The sequence below is a fragment of the Tachysurus vachellii genome, chromosome 13 (assembly GCF_030014155.1).
Source record: "Tachysurus vachellii isolate PV-2020 chromosome 13, HZAU_Pvac_v1, whole genome shotgun sequence".
In the NCBI taxonomy this organism is placed as follows: domain Eukaryota; kingdom Metazoa; phylum Chordata; class Actinopteri; order Siluriformes; family Bagridae; genus Tachysurus; species Tachysurus vachellii.
Window position 1 is genome coordinate 14,564,487 of NC_083472.1, and position 21,736 is coordinate 14,586,222.

The 21,736-nt window shown below is 37.6% G+C and overlaps 2 protein-coding genes across 2 annotated transcripts; both read right to left on the reverse strand.

Annotated features, from left to right (window-relative positions):
• Window positions 1-99: 99 nt before the first annotated feature.
• Window positions 100-6,044, reverse strand: nox1 (NADPH oxidase 1). The gene is made up of 13 exons (XM_060885481.1): window positions 5,890-6,044; window positions 5,304-5,399; window positions 4,198-4,308; window positions 3,627-3,711; window positions 2,799-2,977; window positions 2,463-2,644; window positions 2,246-2,369; window positions 2,047-2,139; window positions 1,721-1,962; window positions 1,394-1,556; window positions 1,036-1,182; window positions 817-941; window positions 100-732 (listed from the first exon to the last, which is right to left on the reverse strand). Exons 1-13 carry the CDS (start codon window positions 5,932-5,934, stop codon window positions 606-608), a joined length of 1,719 nt encoding a protein of 572 aa, XP_060741464.1. The 5' UTR covers window positions 5,935-6,044; the 3' UTR covers window positions 100-605.
• A 686-nt stretch (window positions 6,045-6,730) lies between these two features.
• Window positions 6,731-19,887, reverse strand: xkrx (XK related X-linked). Its single transcript, XM_060885483.1, has 3 exons — window positions 18,961-19,887; window positions 8,813-9,078; window positions 6,731-8,297 (listed from the first exon to the last, which is right to left on the reverse strand). Exons 1-3 carry the CDS (start codon window positions 19,359-19,361, stop codon window positions 7,519-7,521), a joined length of 1,446 nt encoding a protein of 481 aa, XP_060741466.1. The 5' UTR covers window positions 19,362-19,887; the 3' UTR covers window positions 6,731-7,518.
• Window positions 19,888-21,736: the final 1,849 nt, after the last annotated feature.

Consider the following 21,736-nt stretch of genomic DNA (forward strand, 5'->3'; position numbering starts at 1 on the left):
AAATCACTTCCTTAATATTCCAGTAATGAAATGACTCATCCAAAGAAACTTATGTTGTGCAAAAGCTCAAAATGCTAAATACACACTCAAACTGCAAAGTAGAGTAATGTATATGTTTAATGAATGAATTCCTTATTTTTGATACTGTGTTGAGCCCAAAACACCACAATTGTAATATTCATACCAGATGACTTGTCTAACAAGGCAAGAAACCACACACAAATTTAAAAAAAACTCATATCAATGGTTTGAACGAATTTTTAGTTGCTTACCTGCCTTCACTAAAATATTTAATGCAGATGTCTGTCAAAGTAGGACAATGCAGAATAAACACAGGCTATATGTGATAGTCGAGAAAATACAGACGATGAAATCTTCACTATATTGATCAGCAGTTTAAAGTCATCACTACACCATCTAGCTCAGGCACTGCAGAGACTATGGTTTTGATGTAAAGAACTTTGAAGAGATTTTGTGTCTTCAGTTTCTAAATTATTTCAGCGCTTCACATGAAGGTAGGCTCCACATGTCAGCTCAGGCTGGAAAGGGAAAGGAACACTGGAGAGCTTGTCCTTCTGGTTCAACTGGTTGCTTGCAACAACAGCTCAAAAGTTCTCTTTGTTAAAGTAAAATCTGGTCTTGCGCAGATCGACGTCAGAATATTTCACACATTTCTTTTCCAGAACTTTAGCTAAGGTGGTTGGGCCACAAAGGAAAGTACCAACCACTGACCTGTAAGCACAGATAAGGAAAGAGATTAAGTATATATTTTCAGCCACAGATAATGTGGTCATGTTTTCGGGTTTTTAGACTTACGAGGGGTTCTCTTGTCGAACTTGCTCAAATTCCTTATCCCAGTTTGGTCGTCCATAGTGAGTCTTCTGCTTCAGACCAGTGATAACATCAGTGTCTTTATCAAAATGCACCATCACATGGGCTGCCTAGAATCACAAAATGAGTGGCAACCGCAACACAACCTTCACATTTTGTACTGTACCTCTATGGTTTATTTCATGGCACATACAACAGACATACATGTGTATGGTCCCATCCAGTGAGGTAGAGTTTGTAGGTAAGAAAGTCCTTCATGCCTCTCTCCTCCATCTCCTTCTCAAGCACCTGAAGCAGATCTGCAAACCACTCAAAGGCATGTGTCTCCCTGCACAACCAATAGAAGTAAATCTGTAGGGAACAGAAACACAAGTGAGAGCTGTGCAGAGCTGACAGCAGTCTGCTCAAACATGCCTAGGACAGTGAAATAGTTTTCTGGTAAGTAATGAGAAATAAAAGAATTTTGGTCTAGTTCTATTGATATGTTATATACTACTAATCAACCATTTCTTAAAGCCATCATGGGCTAGTGTAGTGTTAGAAAGGTAATGTACATTCATACCTTTCTGGTACGTAGCTTGGGGTTGGAATCTTTAAATTTATACCAAATGGACTTCAAGATGGAAGCAAATGGAGTCACGCCAATGCCAGCACCCACTAGCATGCTGACCTCGTAGTCAAACACATCTTCACTGGCTGTTCCAAATGGACCATCCACAGCTAATCTAAAACCAGATAATTAGCCTTGAACTACTCTATAGGATTATAGTGACTGTTATATGTAATTGACTACTATGTTGTAGCCAGTCATTTGGCTTATGGGAGCATTGTCAAAATGTGCTTTAAAAGCATCAGCACAACAGGAGAACGGTACAGTGTGTTGGCTTACCTAGGTCCTTGACTCCCATCTGGTAATTTCTCAACCATCTTGATGAGATTTTCTGTCCAGTCCCCAACTGAGCGGATATGTAAGCTGAAGAAGTCCTCCTCAGGGGCCGACGTCATTGTAAATGGGTGCCATTCGAGTTGGGAGATGGCTGGACAGTTAAGAAAGACATACTGTCCAACATCCATTTTAAATCCAGCTTTCACTAACTGCAGCTCCAGGACTTTGGATGGATGCATTACAATCTAAGAGTGCATATAATACAGTTCCACTGTTATAAACTGCTTATGCCTTCTTCTACCTGTGTTTCAACATTACTGGGAGCTTACCTTTTTGTACTTTACAGTCTGAATATAGCGGATAAACCGCAAAAGCCTCTCGCATAAGTAAATGATCATAGGACCAATCACCCACATCCAAGTCTAGGAAAGGACATTAAATAGAAATGGAAGTTACACATAAGAAATGATGTGTTTCTACAAGGAAGTACATTTCATAAATGTAAACAAATCAAACAATTTCCTCTACCTGGGGAAACCCTCCTGCAAACTGAGGAATAGGACATTCAGCAATGTGACCCCATTTCTCTGGATAATCTTTGCAGAAGGTAGTGTTGTGATATGGCTCTGACAACTGACTTCGCACAATACGCCTGCATCAGAAGCAAATATAACTTTAGCAATTCATTTTCTAGCAGGCAAATACAATTACTTCAAGCAATGGCATAAGTTCTTGAATGCCTCACCCTGCCCCATGAAAAACCAGGCCTGCAAAGAAAATGATGAAGAGGTGGTGAGTGTACCAAAACACCTCAAAGTAACTTCGCCGTATCACCTCCATTGATGATGTAATCATAATGATAAGAGCGAGTGTGATCACAACTCCTGTAAGGCCAGCGATGGTAGTGAATGCGAATAGGAGTGGGGTCTAGGATGTAAAGATAGAACTGCTGTTAATGACATGTACTTACAGACATACATAGATATTAGAAGCATAAAAATAAATTTAGAGACTTTTAACGTTTGAAAGAAGACAGGTAGTATTCTAATTAAAATATTTCATTTCAAATGATCAGATTCACCGTTGAGTCAGATTGGATAGGATTGAGGTAAGTTGATTCCTCATCATCATCATCATCATCATCATCATCATCATTATTATTCCCAAGCAATGAGAGGTTACCAGCCAGGGGACCAAAAAGTCCCTGACGGCTACTGATGAAACGTTCCACATTGAACAAATGGGCGATGGTGTGAACCGCTGGACAGTGAAAAACACAAGTTTTGTCATTAATGATTCTGTTCACTCCAAATTCAAATGCAGATGCCTTCAACAACATGCTAAAATCTATGCACAAAGCATTTATTCAAACTGTTAGTATACACTGTACCGATGTGCATTGCTAAGAAAAATCAGGGTATAGCTGGTACTTTGCGAGGTATTTTGCCCTGACTGTACAATGTCTTTTCCCATGACATTTTCCATGTCATGTGAAATGACATGACTACATACAACAAGTATAAGCCTGGGACAAATAAAAAGAAAGAACAATACCAGTCACCTGTGCTTGTTTACATCATATAAAATTTGTTATTTTTGTAAACTAAGAATCTGTAATAACTCACTATTTGTCTATTTGTCGAGTATATATATATACCAAAGTATATTTACCCTTAGTAAATATTTAATAAACAACACTTTTTCCGCATTGCACCTTAGGTGTAGATGTGTTTTACAGTCCTTTGCACGTACACTGAAAACTGAGCTGTATAAATCGTATCAGATATAACTTCTTAAAGGAAATGTCTGAATTACACAATAATTGTTCTGGTAACTGGATCTCTTCTAGGATTAGATAAATCAGTAACATTTCCTGTTAATTATCTGTTTAGGACACAGCAGAGTTTACCAGTCATCAATGCAATCATGTAGGCGACCAGTTTGTGGAATGTGAGATTTTTGTCCAGCTGTTTCCGCAAGGTTCGTCCACAGCACTACAATGAAGAGAACAGCAACACTATGTGTAAAAGATCACAGTTTACTTGATATCTATAAATACCACACTCAACAAAATAAAAATGTCTCTCCAGACATTGCAGGTTCAACGTAATTTTGAAAACATGTATGATTATATGTCAAATATTTAGTTCTTTGGACTGAATCTACCAGGCTACAGCTGTAAAATGCAGTGGTCAAAAAACCCTACATTTTTCATGCTTTATATTAACTGTTCCTTGAATTTACCAATATGAATAGATAGACTGATGTTATATATTTGCATGATTATTATGAGTTAATGTTGAAATTGTTATCCATATCATCAAAGCTCAATTTTACCCAATCGGTTTTGAGAATACTAAAATACTTTGGCTAATACTATTTGATATGGCAGACTGAAACTTTTTAACTTCATAATTTAATAATAGTATCAGTGTTGTTTTTATATCAGTCAGGTCCAAATGTTTGCCCAAATAACTCACCATGAAGGAGCCACGAATCAGAGACAGCAGGTTGCGACACACAGGCAGGAGGATGAGCATGCAGTTGAAGTTGAGAACAGCAGCAGGAGCTCTTGCCCAGGACAGTGCAGACTGGAAGCCAATATACATACTTTCATTCATTCATTTTCTACCGCTTATCCGAACTACCTCGGGTCACGGGGAGCCTGTGCCTATCTCAGATGTCATCGGGCATCAAGGCAGGATAAACCCTGGATGAAGTGCCAGCCCATCGCAGGGCACACACGCACTCTCATTCACTCACGCACTCACACACTACAGACAATTTTCCAAAGATGCCAATCAACCTAAAATGCATGTCTTTGGACCGGGGTGGAAACCGGAGTACCTGGAGGAAACCCCCGAGGCACGGGGAGAACATGCAAACTCCACACACACAAGGCGGAGGCGGGACTCAAACCCCCAACCCTGGAGGTGTGAGGCGAACGTGCTAACCACTAAGCCACCGTGCCCCCCCCAATATACATACTTCTTACAATTTAATCTATCTTATAAATGCCACACATAAAGAATGATCCCCTTAGGTTTAATTTTGATAACCTCTGTAGTGTATGGTGTACATCACTTCTGAACAGGATCTCAGATACGAGGTAAATATGTACATTAATCAAGAAATACCGTTTCCCTAAAACATAATTTTACTACTTTTTTTTTGTTTGTTTTACAATTTGTACCTAAGGTAAACATGCATACCTTAAAACATTTGTTGTTCTACAAGAAATTGAAGTAACAATATGGATGAACCTTGAAAAAACAATATTATCCAGGTATGTTTTACTGTCATTCCCCTATATAGCTTCTATACATACACATGTTTCTCCAGGACCATAAAACAACACATTACAGTACATAAGACTAAACTGCAGATACAAAACAGTAAAATGCATTCAGGACAATAAATATACATGACATAAAATGAACACTGAACGTGGAGTACAAACTGTATGGTAGTGTAGTAATGTGGTATCAAAACATTAAACAATAAATAAATTTGATATCCTATATTAAGGTGTAAATTGTTAAAGTATTGTGTTCACAAGAAGTGTAAAGTGTGGCTGTTCTCTCACCCCAATCAGCACACGGGTGTAGTAGTACTGAGACCCCAAATCATACAACAGATAAAATCGAACAAACAAGAAGATGTTGATGCCCATCCAGACCACCTACAAACATAATCACAACGTTTTATAACACAATCTGCTGTTGTCTCTGATTGATCACGTTGCAGTAAGAATTCTGTTAAATGATCTTGCTGAAGAATTCTTCAGTATCCTGCTTAAATCTTGCTTTGACCAAACAGACTGAACTGGTCAAACTGGTAAATATATATGTCCTTTCTTACAGCTGCATTCTCAGTTATTAACCTAACTTAAACGAAAAACACAGTTATAATGGAATTTAAAAGTAACTTAACCAGCATTATCGCGACACTTCAGAAAATATTTTTCCACCACCTGGGAAAGACTGTCTACCAGTTTGGCCGTTTGTTTTCAGCTGGTTTGTTAAACATTGTACACATTATCGGTTACAGTAATGTCAGGTGCTCTGATGTTTCCCTTCTTTCACATCGCGTCTCTAACTAAAGATATCATATGTAAGTTAATATGTATGTATATGTATGTTAAAAACAATAATCAATATTAGGGGTCTTACCAAAATAAAGGTCTCCAATCCGTGGTTTACAAGCCAGTTAGCCATGTTTACTTAATGTGGTTAGAGAGAGGTATCTTCAGCTCGACTCACAGCAGGTGTGTGTGTTATAAAGCGACGCTGTGTGTAGACTCCGCCTCGGGCTCAACACGGAAACTCTGGGCGAAAATATAAAATCAGAAACTGACAGGTTGTAATTTGTCAAAGGTTGACAAAGTGTAATTTTGGTTTACACCTCAATACGGAAGGTGAAAGCAGCATGCTGGTATAAAGAAAACAAAAACAACTGGCATGAAGTTTCGTCTAAAATAAGATTATAAAGACACACACGTTTGTTAAATTTAACTTTCAAGGTTATTTTCTGGTTAAGAAAATGCTGCGCTAGCATCATGTGCATGATCTGCATTTGGCCAGAAAGATTAATTTATTATTTTGTAATTCAAAACAAAGCATTTCTCTGTAAAACTGCGACATTAAATCATATGATAATATAATTACTTTTATCCTATGCTATGAACTACTACTCGTGTAATCATATAATGAGTCCACCATGGGTTTTTCCCTTTACTACACTTGCCTCTGGCTTGCTCCTTAGGGATAAATATAAATTTTAAACTTTGTCATTTTCTATTGTGAATTTTTATGCTTCAGTAAAGATTCTTTGAGATAATGTCCATTATTAAAAGCACTGTACAAATAAATTTGTTTTTAATTGAATGTAGGGATTCATGCTCCCTCAAGTATAACCTTTAAAAACCTCTAATCACCAGAAATACACAGTTTACAGCTATTTCTATTAAAGAACAAAAGAAAAAACAACATTCCTTAAATAAAATACACTCAAGTTAGACATTCAAAAATACTTTATTAATATTATATTCAAGTTACAATCAATAGTCACAAAACAAGCAAAAACCTTTTTTTATAAAGTTAATATGATATTATTTCAGCACTTAAAATCAATGTCATTCATATAAACAGAAATCTTTCTAGTTTTACTTATGCAGGAAATCAACAGCTTCGTAAATCTGAGGTAAATGCACACACCTAAAGTATTTGCCTTCCTCCATAACTTATGGGAAAATGATTTTCACAGGAAGCCTCCCAGCTTATCTCTGTGATATGCAAGGTTCAAAGTGCACTTAAGGGGAATGAATGGCTGGCTTTACGTAAAGGAGGGGATGCCCCCAGCTGATCACGTAAACTCCCTTCTTGAATTAGACACTTGGCCTGTTTTCAACATACCTGGGCTAAGTACTGACTTTTCAGCCCTTTGTGAAGGCTGTTTGTGAATCATCTCATTCTTTACAACATTCTTTGGTATGCAGCAGCCAAAAAAAAACCCAGCTCACTACAAACTTATTCCCTTCTAATGCATACCAAAATAGTGAAGACAAAAATTAGAGTAGTGAGGCTTTTTTGTTCAAGGCCATTTCAAGTCAATTCAAAATAGTCATGCTTAGGATACTCTTAGTATTACACATTATTTGTTCTTAAAATGAAATGGAGCAGTTTCTTAATAGCTCACACTGCTCTTATCAAGGCTCACATGATGTTCCTGATCAAGGATACGTGCAAATATGCTAGGCTTAAGAGAAGGCCAAATATGACCAAATAAATTACAGGGACAGGTCAGGCTGCCTCCAAGTCCTCCAAGATATCCGTTTCTTGCAGCCCCGGCAGAACTGTGAGGTCTGGTGTTGGTGGGACCTGTGGAACCAGTGTGTGCTCTTTTCTCCAGCAGCAAGCACAACGCAGGCAGTCTTCCACATTATGCTTAAAGAGTTTGCGTGCTGGGTGGCAGAACTGGTAAAAGAGCAGCATAAAGAGCACAGCAAGGCCATAGCACACAATCAGCTGCACAGCAAGCAGTGGCGCACACACATACTCATAGAAATCTGACTTAAAAAAGTACCAGGCAACAATGAGTGCCAGATTTTCAACGAATCGCAGTGTATAGTATACGGCCAGGCGGCTCCAGCGAGGCTGTTTCTCAATTAGTTCCTGCTCGGCCAAGTTCAACTGCACAGCTGACCAACAGAAGACGTTGATGCAAGCGTAGAGCAGTGTAACCAGGCACAGCACCACACATGTGCCAAGCTTGCTCAGGTTCTTCTCTACATTCTCGGGCAGTGAGGCTCTCCGTGCCCAGAACTCCACCCATGGCTGGAAGAAGAAGAATAGCAGGTTGGCAAGACCTACCGGAATCACCCAGAATGTTAGGGCTGTGCTGAAGAGTACCAAGGAGGTGACACGAGTGGCGATCTCCAAACCACGCCACAGCACCATGCATAAATATGCACCAGGCTTCATGCTCACTTTGTATTCGTCATAACGGATCTGGATTGCCAACACGCTGCACACCAACGCTCCGTATGTGATTGAGATCAGGGAAATGATCATCAAGGCAACTGGAAAAATAGGAGCAATTTAGTGCACAAAACATTAATACACATTTTACTTGCAGTAAACTCTTAGGAAGGAAACATATTAATAATTAAAATAATATGAATCATTATTTACAATTTTTTTAAATACAATTAATTGAAATATACTGTGTGTAGACGTAGTTCAATACAAATGAATTATTTCTAAATGTAAATATTTATTTCACTAGTTCATACTGATGCCTTGGTGCATGCCATAAAATAATTAAATCTCTCAGTCATCAAAAAAACATCAGTCATCAAAACCAAAAAGAACATCTTATTGGACAATGATCAGAAGTTACTGAGTAAGACAAGTCATATTAGCTCAAACAATTTTGGAAAAAAAAAATCATTGGACATTTTAATAGACTATCTTAATTTAATTATTTAATTCTGAAAACAACTTACTGATCTATTTAAAAATTTAATTCGATCCATCTTTCATTTAGCTCTGAATCGTTTAATTAACAACAACAATGACAACAAAAAAACCTCACGTCTTGCTGGAAGGATGTATTTCTCTTGAATGGCAGCATACAGCTGGAGAGTGAGTTGAGGTGTGGAACCAAGGAATGCCTGGATGACAGCTGTGCGTTTAAAGGCATCACGGTGGACAGCCAACTTGCGCTCTGAATGTCCAATCTCCCATTCCATGGGGGATCCATAGGCTTTGCCGTTTTTTAGCTTCATCTTCCTTGTGATGGTAACATATGGTTCCTCCTTTCTGCCTGCTTTGAAGTAAACTACCAAAGCTTCTACACACCTGTAAAGAGGAAAATGAGAAATCAGACTGGGTGTGCAATTTCAATTCAATTACAGACCACTTGTGATAGTTATACCATCACCTAGACAGTGGACGCAAGTCCTTTATGTGTTTTCAACTAAAGAAATAATAATATATATACACTTAAAGTTATACAGTTAAATAGGTCTTGCAGAATCAACAAAAAAAGATTAATAAAAAATTATGTTTTTGTTTTTTTATTTAGTACATGATTTGCTTTTCCTGCATTGTAAAACAATATTCACGTTTCCCAAAAGACAAAATAATAATTTATAATCTTAGCTGTATTTTGAAGTAGTTATTGTAATAATGTTTGTATGGTGGTGCAATAATCACCAGTTATACTAGTGTACATATAATGGGTTAAATTTACACATTCTTGGAACAGAAAAAAATGTCTGAATTCTGTTCCACATTCTAATAGTGTTCAATTTTAATAAAACATACTGTTAAGTAATAAGAAAAATTACATTCCTAGTTTGAACACTAGATGTCAGGACATTGTTAAACCAATTTGACACATTCACCGACACTCCCTTCACCAAACACTATTCGTGTTATAGCCTATGTTAGTTGCCTAGATTTTGAGATGGAGACGGCAAAAAAGATATTTGGCAAAATGAATATGTTATTCACTGCGTTCAGAGGGTGTGGTTCCATCTGTTGGGATCAGCTGTTTATGAACTGCCTTTTCTTCAGCCATGTGTGAGGAGAGCACTGATACACACACACAGACTCTGCTCTTTTTGTCCAGCTCTCTATTTCCCTCTCATGACAGTGAACAACAGCAGACATAACCTTTGCAATGTGCTTCGAATCTCCACAAGACGTATTTGACAGCAGTTCTTTTTTAACAGGACTCTTCCAGATACAGTTATTAAATAGTGAATGAAGTCTTCAAAATCTTCATTTACAGGACACCATCTTCATTTACAAACCATACAACTGAGGAACAAACATTCCAATTGGTTTCACTGTGCATCTATGCTCCAAGAGACACAACATGCACTAAGACATTTAGCAGACATTTAGCTTAACATTTGAATCGCACCACTTTACCCTCCATGTACCCTCAGTAACTAAATCTAGCAATATCTAACTATTGTTTGCAATTGAAAATAAAATTAATGATACAGAAATCTACTCACACTTTCATTTGCCCAAACACTAATTAAACCAACAATGATGTAAAAACAATCCAGGCCATACACTGACAAAATTAGTTTTTATTTAAAGCACACAAAAAACTGTTAAATGTATTTATGCATCAACCCCAGTGCCACAATCTGTAACAGCAAACTAACTTTATACATTTTTAAAATATACATGACAAAAATGACCTGATTAATTAAAGTTGCTTTTAAAAACAAACCCATGAATTTCATTGCAAAAAGAAGGGAAGGGAAAAAAAGGCTAGTGCACAAACAGGCTTTGGATTATTTATGGATACACCAACAAACATGGATCTGGAACGTTTGTTGGCATGTTTTTCACAGGTGACAAAATTCCATTAATACTGGCATTTTATTTTAGTATCCGACAGACTACGGTAGTATCTGTCAGACTACTACTATGGCCTACTTGTTGTGCTATACATGGCAAGAAAGCAACCCTGAATGAGAAAGAAATCACACAAGACCTCATAAGAGTTTAACAGCAAACATGAAAGCAAACATTTTTTTATTTATTCACAACATACTGAATCTTTACTAAATAAAAAAAGGTATCGTTTATGTGTAGGGGTGGATTCTGCCTGTAGACTACGGAATTAGTAAGTAATTCAAAAAAATAATGTTGAAAATAAAGTTTGCCTTTTAGAAAGCTTCAGTATAGTAATAATTACATATTTTCTTTGCTTAAATAACACATTTTATATCCACTATTGCGAGAGGTGCTCTTATAAAATCATTAATTTTATAAATTTATCAAAATCTTCTGAACAATCAGAATCAATATTTAAACAGCACTTTGGTATAATACTAATGTTATAAGATGTTCTAGAGAGCTGGATATGCTAGCTGCCTAAGGTGTTTTATACTGCAGGACTTAGGTTATAATTATTTAATTAGAAATAGTGCAGGTCTTATAATGCATGGTATAATTATAGTTCAGGTGATTATAAATTGGAGCATTTGATTATCCTATGTGAATGCAATTAAAACTTTGCAATAATAAATTATTTTTATGGAATCAATGTTAATGGATTTACCTACAGCCAATCTGTAGGTCACTGCTTTTCATGTAGGTTGCTTTGAATGTCACTTGATGGTGGAGTTGGTGTTTGCGTAATTTGTTTATTTGTTTGACTCGCATTTGCTTCCTAAAGTAAAATATATAACCTTATAGAATAAAAATACAGAGGATGAACTGAAACATGTGCAGCTGTGACTGATAGCTGAGAAGCCTGACATTACCAAACCTATTGACATAAGTGAATAACTACACATCTGCAAAAGGTGCAGTCATCTGCTTTTCATCCAGAATTTATAAGCTCTATAACATGCACTATAATTATGGATGAAATTTTAATTTGTACTTGCAGCCATCCAGTGGTCGAAGTGATTTGATTTTCACAGTTAAAAGGGGGAGGAGAGAATCTTTAACTACTCTGATGACCCAAGATGAAAAATTTAATGTGACAATGGCCGTAAATCAGGGTTTAGTAGCCAGAGACTAAACAAATAGGAAATTGAATGTTTTGACTGCTGTAAAAGACCTATGGTACACAACAAAATGCAATAGTTCTAATTAAATGATGCTTTACAGAATGCAGCTGGGATAGCTGCAGTGCAATTTGTATTGTTGCTCAGTTATATATATATAAATCTGAAACAAGTTTGATTGTGTGAAGACAACTAACTGTGTGCTGGTACAGTAAGCATACCTTAGCTAGTGAAACATTTTTTACAGAACAGAGGCATGTGTTTTTATATTCATTGCCACTCAATCTGATTGTCAACCTTATGGGTCATCCTCAAGCACAGGCATCAGGTTTAATCTCCTTTAAGGAAATTGTAGGGAAATTAAAGTAAATGTACAGGGTGTAGACAAAACTGATGGAACAGCACATCAAACAGCATGGTCCTGAATCATGGTATTAGCTTCCACCGTTATGCTGATGACACGCAGCTATGTGCTTTAGCTGTCAGATGTGGGTCTGCCTTCTGGGGAATCCTTCTGCTTAATTGACAAGACAGAAGTGCTTTCACTCAGCCAGAAGTAGGCTTTCTGATTACAGAGTAACACTGGATGGTCTTTCTATTTGATCATTTGCAGCAGTAAAAGATCTTGGTGATTATTGACACTGGTCTCTCATTTGAAGCTCACATAAATAATATCATAAGGGTAGCCTTCTTTCATCTTAGAAATATTGCTAAGATAAGAAACATGATGCCATTACATGATGCAGAAAAACTAGTTCATGCATGTTTTTACCTCTAGGTTGGATTATTGTAATGCTTTACTGGATGTTCCAGTAGGAGCATAAAATCAAGCTCTAGTTAGTACTGAAAGCAGCAGAGTCCTAACTAGAACCAGAAGATATGAACATATCACCCCTATGTTATCCTCATTGCATTGGCTCCCAGTCAAATTTCACATTAATTATAAAACACAATTGCTGACCTACAAAGCACTTAATGGTCACGCGCCATTACAAGGGGGCAAAGCTTTTTCTTACAAAGCCCCACAGTTATGGAACAGCCTTCCAATTAGTGTTTGGGACTCAGATACCGTCTCAGTCTCTGAAAACACATTTGTTTAGTCCAGTTTTTTCTAAATAGGACTGTTCATGGAGAGTTCAAAGAGAGTTCAGTGAACTGGGTTGTCTGGTTGCTGTCACCTTACCACCCTCGCAAGTCGCTCAGCTTTGCAGTCTGTGGAGTGGTGGGACGCTTTAGGTTCCAGGAACCCCTCATGTCTGTGTCACCCTCTGGCTCGCCGTTTTAGTTATGTAATCTCCCTGATTACATACCTAAACCTTTTCTCCTCTCCTTCTCTCTAACTACTTAATACTGCTAAAAACTAAAGTTTGTTTGCTAGCTACTGACATTTAATTTTAGATATAAATTTTATATTTATACATTGCTCAAAAAATTAAGGGAACGCTGAATCATCATAGTGTAACACCAAGTCAGTTAAACCTCAAGGATATCCTCCTTGGGAATCTGCCCAGTTACGAAGCATAATAAAAGTGACAGCAGGTGCAAAACAGAGGCAACAACAATACAACTGGTGCAGATGGTGGCCACAAACAACTGCTTTCTCCTTATCCTTCCTAACTCACCTGTCTCTAGTTTTGTGTTTTGTTAGGGTCCTTGTCACTTGTAGCAGTACATGCAACCAAATCAGGCTGCAGAGGTAGTCCATCTCCTCCAGGATGGCCCATGCATACATGCAGTCACATGGAGGTTGGATGCATCACCCAACACAGTTTCAAGAGCAAGGAGAAGATACTGGGAGATAGGCTGTTAAACACCGAGATCTGAACAAGGCTGTACAAGGTCAACTGCTCCTTTGTGTTAGGAACTTTCTGAAATCAGGAATTTATGCAATTTGAATCAGCCTGTAATCATTCACTGACCATTGTCACATCATTTTGTTCTCAACAAATTGCACAATGTATGTAAGTAAAGAATTTCAACTTGTGTTGTAAAGTGTTCCCTTCAAACAATCACTCAAACCAAATCACCCTGCCCCTTCAAATCCACCGTCTTCTGTTTGTGCATTAAATAAACTTTTAGTTTATATGTCTCTACTATAGAGACTATTGTGGATAGATATTTAGATAGAGTTATTATAATATAATAACATTGTTATTGCTACCTACAGCATTATTTTAGGAAAACTACTGTATTATGTATATACAGTTTCAATGTTTCTGAACAAAACAGAAACAACATATACTTAAATTATGTTTTTCAAGTTTTGTTCAGTGCAATTTTAAACAAAAATGTTGATACAAGCAAATTGAAATAAGGTAGCTTAATCTTGTACAAGCTTTACAATTCAAAAAAGAAAATAAACTCCTAAGAAGGATCCTATTGCCACAGTAAACTTCATGTTTCTACATGCCTTATTACACTAAGCAGAAGCGAAAAACTGAAAACTTTAAACAACTTCTCCAGGGTTGTGTAACATTTTCAATAGACAATCAACGATCCACTGATCGTGGTTTTGAGTCTTTATCATTTCTAATTAACCTGTCTGGACTTATCAAGTGTAGTAAATCTGGCAAGAATCTGGCAGTGTTAAAAGAACATGGCCTCGGTCCTCAACATAGGCTTAGTTCAGACCTGTGAAAAAACAAACACAAGGCCTTGCATGCAGCATTTTCCATGTACAGGTAATGCCACAAAACAAACTTGTGTTAAAGGCACAGACACTAGCGTTTTCCATCTACTAATCACATCAAGATTTGATTACACATTAAGAATAATATGTTAGAATTGTCAGAAATATTCCAAAGTTAATGGGTAGGTTATGGGAAGTTGTTGCTTTTATTTTTTACATTAACTATCTAGTGAATTATGTCCTGTGAATTTGTGAGGCTCATTCTTAATAAATGAAGAAGTCAGTCAATTTTTGCCATTAAAAATCTGCATCTGGATCAGGGAAATTGAAATGGGTCAATAATCATGTGCGTTTTGTTTTTAATGAAAAATACATTTGCATTTCTAGATCAACAGACAGGTTGTATAACATGATATGGGTGCTGTGCAACCATTTAACATGTTGATTTACACAAGGTTTTTACCTTATTAAATTAATTGTGCTCATAACATGTCCCAGTGAGGCTTACTAATAGGTAGAAATAAACTAATAAACTGTAAATATCAGAGGTGGGAGTAAGTCACACATGTGCAAGTCACAAGTAAGTCTCAAGTCTTAACCTTCAAGTCTCAAGCAAGTCCAAGTCATTTTTTGTGAGGGTCAAGTCAAGTCAAGTCACTGGTTTATGTCAAGCAAGTCAAGTCAAGTCGTAGCTTGAGTCAAGCAAGTCACTGGCAAGTCATACAGATGTTTGATGATTTAACTAAATGTATATATTAAACAAAGTTAAATCTACAGTATTTATGGACTATGAGTTTTATTTGCAACAAAAATGATTATATGCATTTATTTTTAAAAGGATAAGATGTAAATGTAACTGAAATAAGACCAACATAAAAGCATGAAAAGTTTCAATATGCCGCAAACATGGCAGAAGACCATGGAAAAGTATATATACTGTTTAAAAAAGTACAATGGTTTTTATGCAACCAAATGGCATTTTTTGAACAGGAATTCCCTTTTAATGGGACATGAACACATCCTTAAATTAGATCCTTCCTTTTTAACAACAGAATAACAACAACAATCAATCACGTCAATCAAAAAATGTAAATTATTGAATCCCACAAACCTTGAAGTGAATTAACTATTGGGGGAGAGAGAGAGAGAGAGAGAGAGAGAGAGAGAGAGAGAGAGAGAGATGATTGGAGTGAGTGTAATTTATCAATTAAAGGGATAGTTCACCTAAAAATGAAAATTCTGTTATATTTTTCTCACAGTCGTGATGTTACAAACCTGTATACATTTCTTTGTTTTGATGAACACACATGTAGATATTTTGAGGACTGTTTGTGACCAAACCATTTATGAGCCCCATTCACTTCCATAGTGGGGAAAAAAGAATACTATGGAAGTGAATGGGGCTCATGAATGGTTTGGATAAAAGATTTTTTTTATTTTTGGGTGAACTATCCCTTTAAATTGAATGTGTGTGCATGCGAGACAAAAATATGACTGTGCTTGCAACTCTGAAGTTTTTTATTTTTATATTTATGTTTATATATATATATATATATATGTATGTATCCCATAAACGATCCATACGCTTTTCACTCAAAGCCTAACACTGAAGACCAATTATAAGTGCTATTGCAAAAAAGCTGCCATTTCCACATAAACAGTGACCAACCATTTACACTACATTGCGCTTGCAAAAAATTTAATTTGATAGAACTTTGTCATTCAATTGTGAGCGATGTGGTCGCATTCTGCTGTTCTTCTCTTCTCATCTTGCACAAAATCTCGGTACCCGAACTTAGTTTGTGCGCGCTCCCTCTGATTGCCTGCTGCATCACGTGGTTAGATTACGCTCTTGCGTGCGTTTAAAAACAGATTTAAAAACAAAATAGACAAGAAAAATAAAACAAAAACGAAAAACAAGTTATTTCGAGTCATTTAACTCAAGTCCGAGTCAAGTCTCAAGTCATGAATGTCAAGTCAAAGTCGAGTCTTTTTTTAATATTTGTCAAGCAAGTCTCAAATTTGCGACTTAAGTCCGACTCGAGTCAAGTCATATGACTCGAGTCCCCCATCTCTGGTAAATATCTACCATTACAAATGTTTAAAGTAATCTTATAATTATTCAGCCATAAAGCATTTTTTGCAGATAGCAGTGATTGACTCAGATTAGGCTTTTTTTTTTTTTTTTTTTAAATTCCCTCCAGAATGTGTCACATATACACACAAGTATTCCAGACCAGATTATTTGTACAAGTAAGGAATAAAACCAATTAATAAATATTTTAGAATCGATCCTGTCAGGATGGTGCATTTGGTACACTGGCATATGTGGAGGTTTTGTTTGTGGAGATTCTGTTTTTGCTCTCCTATGATTTCCTTGTTAGTGGTGTTTATTTTTATTTTAGGTTAAATTAAGGAAAAGAATAATCTAATAACAAAATAAAAAGATTTCTAAACCCAGACTTCTGTGTGTTCTGTGTGCAAATTATCCTATACAATGTGTAAACAAAATAAAGTAAAACTATTAAACTAAAATAAAAGCTAGTACTCTAAACTCAATAGTTTAGCGTCATACAGAACAAAATAATACAAAATATGCTTTTTAGTTGTCGAAACGGACTGATAACTGACCTCGATTCCACTAAACGCGACACATTGGGAGGTGTACAAGGAAACTCCTTATATTACAGCGCGTTCCAAACGTGACAGCGCATGCGCGAAAACAAGCCAAACGCCAAGTTAACCAAAAGTGCAAAGCGCTTGGCTTTATTTAAAGTGAACTCCAGCAAATAAACACTAAACCACATTTTCACTGCGTATTTTTCGTTGTCCGAATCATTCCTCATCTCATGAACCTGAAATGAACCTCTTTTCCTTGTCCTCTCAAGGGCCTCTTGCAGCAAATCTCACGCTGCCGCTTGTGGTATAAACTTAGACTTGACACGTTTCTGAAAGCAACGACGCTTGAAGACTACTTTGCGTAGGGTGTGTTTCAGAAATGGGTCTGAGGAAACTAGTCGTTTAGCAGGTATGTGTTCAGTGCCCTGGGAGAAACCTGATAGACCGCGCACACGGACGGACTGCAGACTGGGCGTGAGCGCAAGCTGGGACTTTCACCGTGTCAACAATCAGAACGTCCACAGTGTGCTTAGATTTGAAGGAAATATTAGGGACGTTAATGAATTAATACAGTAATACAACAATCCAAAGGCTCGTATAAGCCCTAAATGCTAACGGTCAGAATCATTTACACACTAGTTGGTAGAGAAATGTAGGTTTTTTAGATAAAGCTTATCTACAGTTACCCTGGAGCGCAGTGAGTTTCCCCTCTATGTAGAGGTAATGCCATGTCACTCACACTATTATTTAGCGAATTTGCCTTGTAGGTTAAATGTTCAGTGCCTTGCACAAGTATTCATACCCACTGAACTTTTTCGCATTTTGCGTTACAACCACAAACAAAAATGTATTTTATTAGGATTTTTTGTGATAGACCAACACAAAGTGGCACATAATTGTGACGTGGAAGGAAAATGAGATCCAAATTTTTATACAAATAAATATCTTTAAAGTGTGGCGTGCATTTGTATTCAGCCCCACTGAGTCAGTACTTTGTAGAACCACCTTTCACTGCAATTACAGCTGCAAGTCTTTTGGGGTATGTCTCTACCAGCTTTGCACATCTAGAGACTGAAATTTTTGCCCATTCTTCTTTGCAAAATAGCTCAAGCTCAGTCAGATTGGATGGCAAGCGTCTGTGAACAGCTATTTTCAAGTCTTGCCACAGATTCTCAATTTTATTTAGGTCTGGATTTTGACTGGGCCGTTCTAATACATGAATATGCTTTGATCTAAACCACTCCATTGTAGCTCTGGGTGTATGTTTACGGTCATCGTCTTGCTGGAAGGTGAACCTCTGCCACAGTCTTAAGTTGTTTGCAGACTAACAGGTTTTCACCTAAGATTGGCTCAATCCATCTTCCCATCAACTCTGACCAGCTTCCCTGTCTCTACTGAAGAAAAGCATCCCCACAACATGATGCTGCCACCACCACATTTCATGGTGGGGATGGTGTGTTCAGGGTGACGTGCAGTGTTAGGTTTCCACCACACATAACATTTTGAATTATGGCCAAAAAGGTACATTTTGGTCTCATCTGACCAGAGCACCTTCTTCCACATGCTTGCTGTGTCCCCCGCATGGCTTGTCGCAAACTGCAAACAGGATTTCGTATGGCTTTCTTCTCGCCACTCTTCCATAAAGACCAGATTTGTGGAGTGCACGACTAATAGTTGTCCTGTGGACAGATTCTCCCACTTTTCATTCACAATTATGTGCCACTTTCTTTCGGTCTATTTCATAAAATCCCAATAAAATACATTTTTCTTTGTGGTTGTAACGTGTCAAAATGTGAAAAAGCTCAGTGGGTATGAATAATTTTGCAAGGCACTGAACATGTATGAATAAATACAGTGTTTGCTTTGTAACGTGATCACGTGACTACACACACACACACACACACACACACACACACACACACACACACACACACACACACACACCCCTACCTGATAATCGGTCCCATCTGGAGCAGGTGCATAAAGAGCACAAGAGGACGATCTCTCCCCAAATCCCGGTGCACAAAAGTTAAGGTCAGCTGAGTGAGCACAGAAGGAACCAGTATAAAGGTTATTGTCAAACCCATCCAGATTACGTCGTCGCTTGTGTGGTACATGCTGGACAGCACCGAGGCACATATAAACTCCGCACAGTAGAGGACAGTCGCCCATAGCACGCTGAAAGGGGCATGAATTTTGCTGTGGTTGATCACCATCACAACGCCGTTTTCATTTGGTACCACGACGTGCTGTGGGATCTCCGAGATGTCGTCCTCCACCGTCTCGTCCATATTGTTCATATATCCCAACGACTTCACAGACTCAGGATTGTGTCCGTGGTTACTTATCATTTCAATAAACAATAACAACACTGCTGCCTTTAAACATAAACGTGCACTGTTGCGTTGATGAAATACTAATTGTAGTGTTTGTCGAATGTGTTTATGGTGTTCACGTGCCTTTGATCGTAACTCCTCATTCCAGCGATTTGTTATTATACAGTGCAGTTCGAAACTGAACTGGCCTTTATTTTGCCAGCCATTATCATCCTGTTTAGCCGCTGCGAATAAAGAAAACCATCACCAACTTTTCAATCTAAGTAGTTGTTGTTCGAGCCAAACACGTACTCAGTAACCAGTGCATATTCCCGTTGGTGCCAAAGCGTCTCGTCTCCTCCGTCAAAAGGCGTTTAGGATCTTGTTGTTCGAGCACAAGGTCCCCATTAAGTCATTTCAAATCAAATCGCGGACAGAAGTAATATATGGCAGCGTAGCTTAAACATTCCTCTACAGACTTCACAGGAATCTGTTTTGTTAGTCTGCTGTTTATGATCAGCACAACCAGGTGTGTCTCAACATGCGCTTCCTGACAGTGCTCTATTACTACTACGGGTCCCTGCGTCCGCCGGTTAAAACCCCATATCCAAATTGTGAAGTTGGGAATCTCAAACGGCTGCCAAAATACAGAGCACTGGGGATGAAGTCATCATATGTACATATTACGTAGTGCAACATTTTGCTGAAGTTAAATCAATTAGTGACTGGTAGCTATGTGATAAAGAATAAATTCAATCATGAACAAAATTAAGTAAGATCATCGTCTTCAAGCTGGCCATTGGACAAAACCAGCCACATAATAAGTAAAAATAAATATGTGTTATTTACCATCACACACACACACACATTATATATATATATATATATATATATATATATATATATATATATATATATATATATATATATAGATTCCTGGTCTGATTTCCACAGTACCCACTGTGCTATGTTCCATGCTTTATTACACCTAAATTCATACACTACTCAGTGTGATGAAGTCAGGGTGTTAAAGAAGGGACAACAGTAAAATGCAGGACAGAGGGTACTCCAGGACCAAAGGCTGGGCAACTATGCTTTAGTAAATTATATTGCATCATAGCCAACAAAGAGCCTCTGTAGTACGCTAAGCACTCTGCTTTAACATTTTAACAAGTTGAGAATACAATGAATTTCACTGTACTGTAATGTATATGTGACAAATAATTTTAGAGGATAATTTTAGAGGATAATTTTGGGGGGAAGTCGTGGCCTAATGGTTAGAGGGTCTGACTCCTAACCCTGAGGTTGTGGGTTTGAGTCTCGGGCCGGCCACGACTGAGCAAGGCACCAAACCCCCCCAACTGCTCCCCGGGCGCCACAGCATAAATGGCTGCCCACTGCTCCGGGTGTGTGTTCACGGTGTGTGTGTGTGTGTTCACTGCTGTGTGTGTGCACTTTGGATGGGTTAAATGCAGAGAACAAATTCTGAGTATGGATCACTATACTTAGCCATATGTCACTTCACTTTGTCACTAGAGTGTGACAGAGCAAAGTTGCCTAAAAAATAAATACTTATATCACTGCCAGAGCCTACAATAGCAGCGCTTATCCTGTAGTAACTATTTTGGATAAGATGTATCAGTATGCGTGATCAGAGGTGGAGCAATTGCTACTGAGTTGATACTATTTTTGTCATGGCCAGCTGCTACAGTATGATCCTAACCCACAGTAGAAGTGGCTGGTTTAAAAGGTCTTCCAGAGCTAATGAATTGTATTTATTTTTTTGTTTGTTTGCTACATTACATTTAGAAGTGCATGCAAGAAAATGGATCTTCTGCCCTTCTGCAATTTCATAAGGTTTGAACCTAAACCACAAGCAGCCATGTATTATTATCTTAGAAGCCAGAGCTGAGCATTTAGATGAATTTGAATGTTTGCCTAATTGCTTTTGCGGTGTTATAGTAAATTATTTAAATCTTATGGCCCAGTATCCTAAGATAATGGATGGCACAAAACACAATAACACCAGAATTGATTTCAAGGACCATTGGAGTCCAGGAATAGATCAGACTGTATATGCAAGCAACTCCAGAACCAGTGAGCAGAAATGTATGTAACAGTGGTTCTGTGAGAAATGGCAAGACAGTTTCCTTTGAAACTATCGGTTTATTTCCTTGTCAAGCAGTAATAGCAAAGTTGTCAACTCTTGACTGTGACAACCTCTTGTGTGTGGCCTATAAAAGGTTCTCACTATGTCACAATTCTACTTTGGCCATTCTCGCCTACCCGAGTGACCTTTCATATGTATTCATATGTAATTTAGTAACTTAGTGAAATTCTGCTAATGTATTTTATTGAGAAAAGAAATCATTCAAGGTTGTCATACTGCTTTCTACTAAGGGTGAAAATCA

Bases quoted from the DNA above. Each gene is read 5' to 3' on its own strand.
- nox1 (XM_060885481.1), bottom strand. From the start codon at position 5,934: ATGGCTAACTGGCTTGTAAACCACGGATTGGAGACCTTTATTTTG. The intron at 3,712-4,197 runs GTGAGTTATTTG...TCTTCATTGTAG, and splicing joins TGATTCGTGGCTCCTTCATG to TGCTGTGGACGAACCTTGCG. The intron at 2,370-2,462 runs GTGAGGCATTCA...CTTCTGATGCAG, and splicing joins CTGGTTTTTCATGGGGCAGG to GCGTATTGTGCGAAGTCAGT.
- xkrx (XM_060885483.1), bottom strand. From the start codon at position 19,361: ATGATAAGTAACCACGGACACAATCCTGAGTCTGTGAAGTCGTTGGGA. The intron at 9,079-18,960 runs GTAGGGGTGTGT...TCCTCTTTACAG, and splicing joins CAGATGGGACCGATTATCAG to GTGTGTAGAAGCTTTGGTAG. The intron at 8,298-8,812 runs GTGAGGTTTTTT...CTATTTTTCCAG, and splicing joins ATACATCCTTCCAGCAAGAC to TTGCCTTGATGATCATTTCC.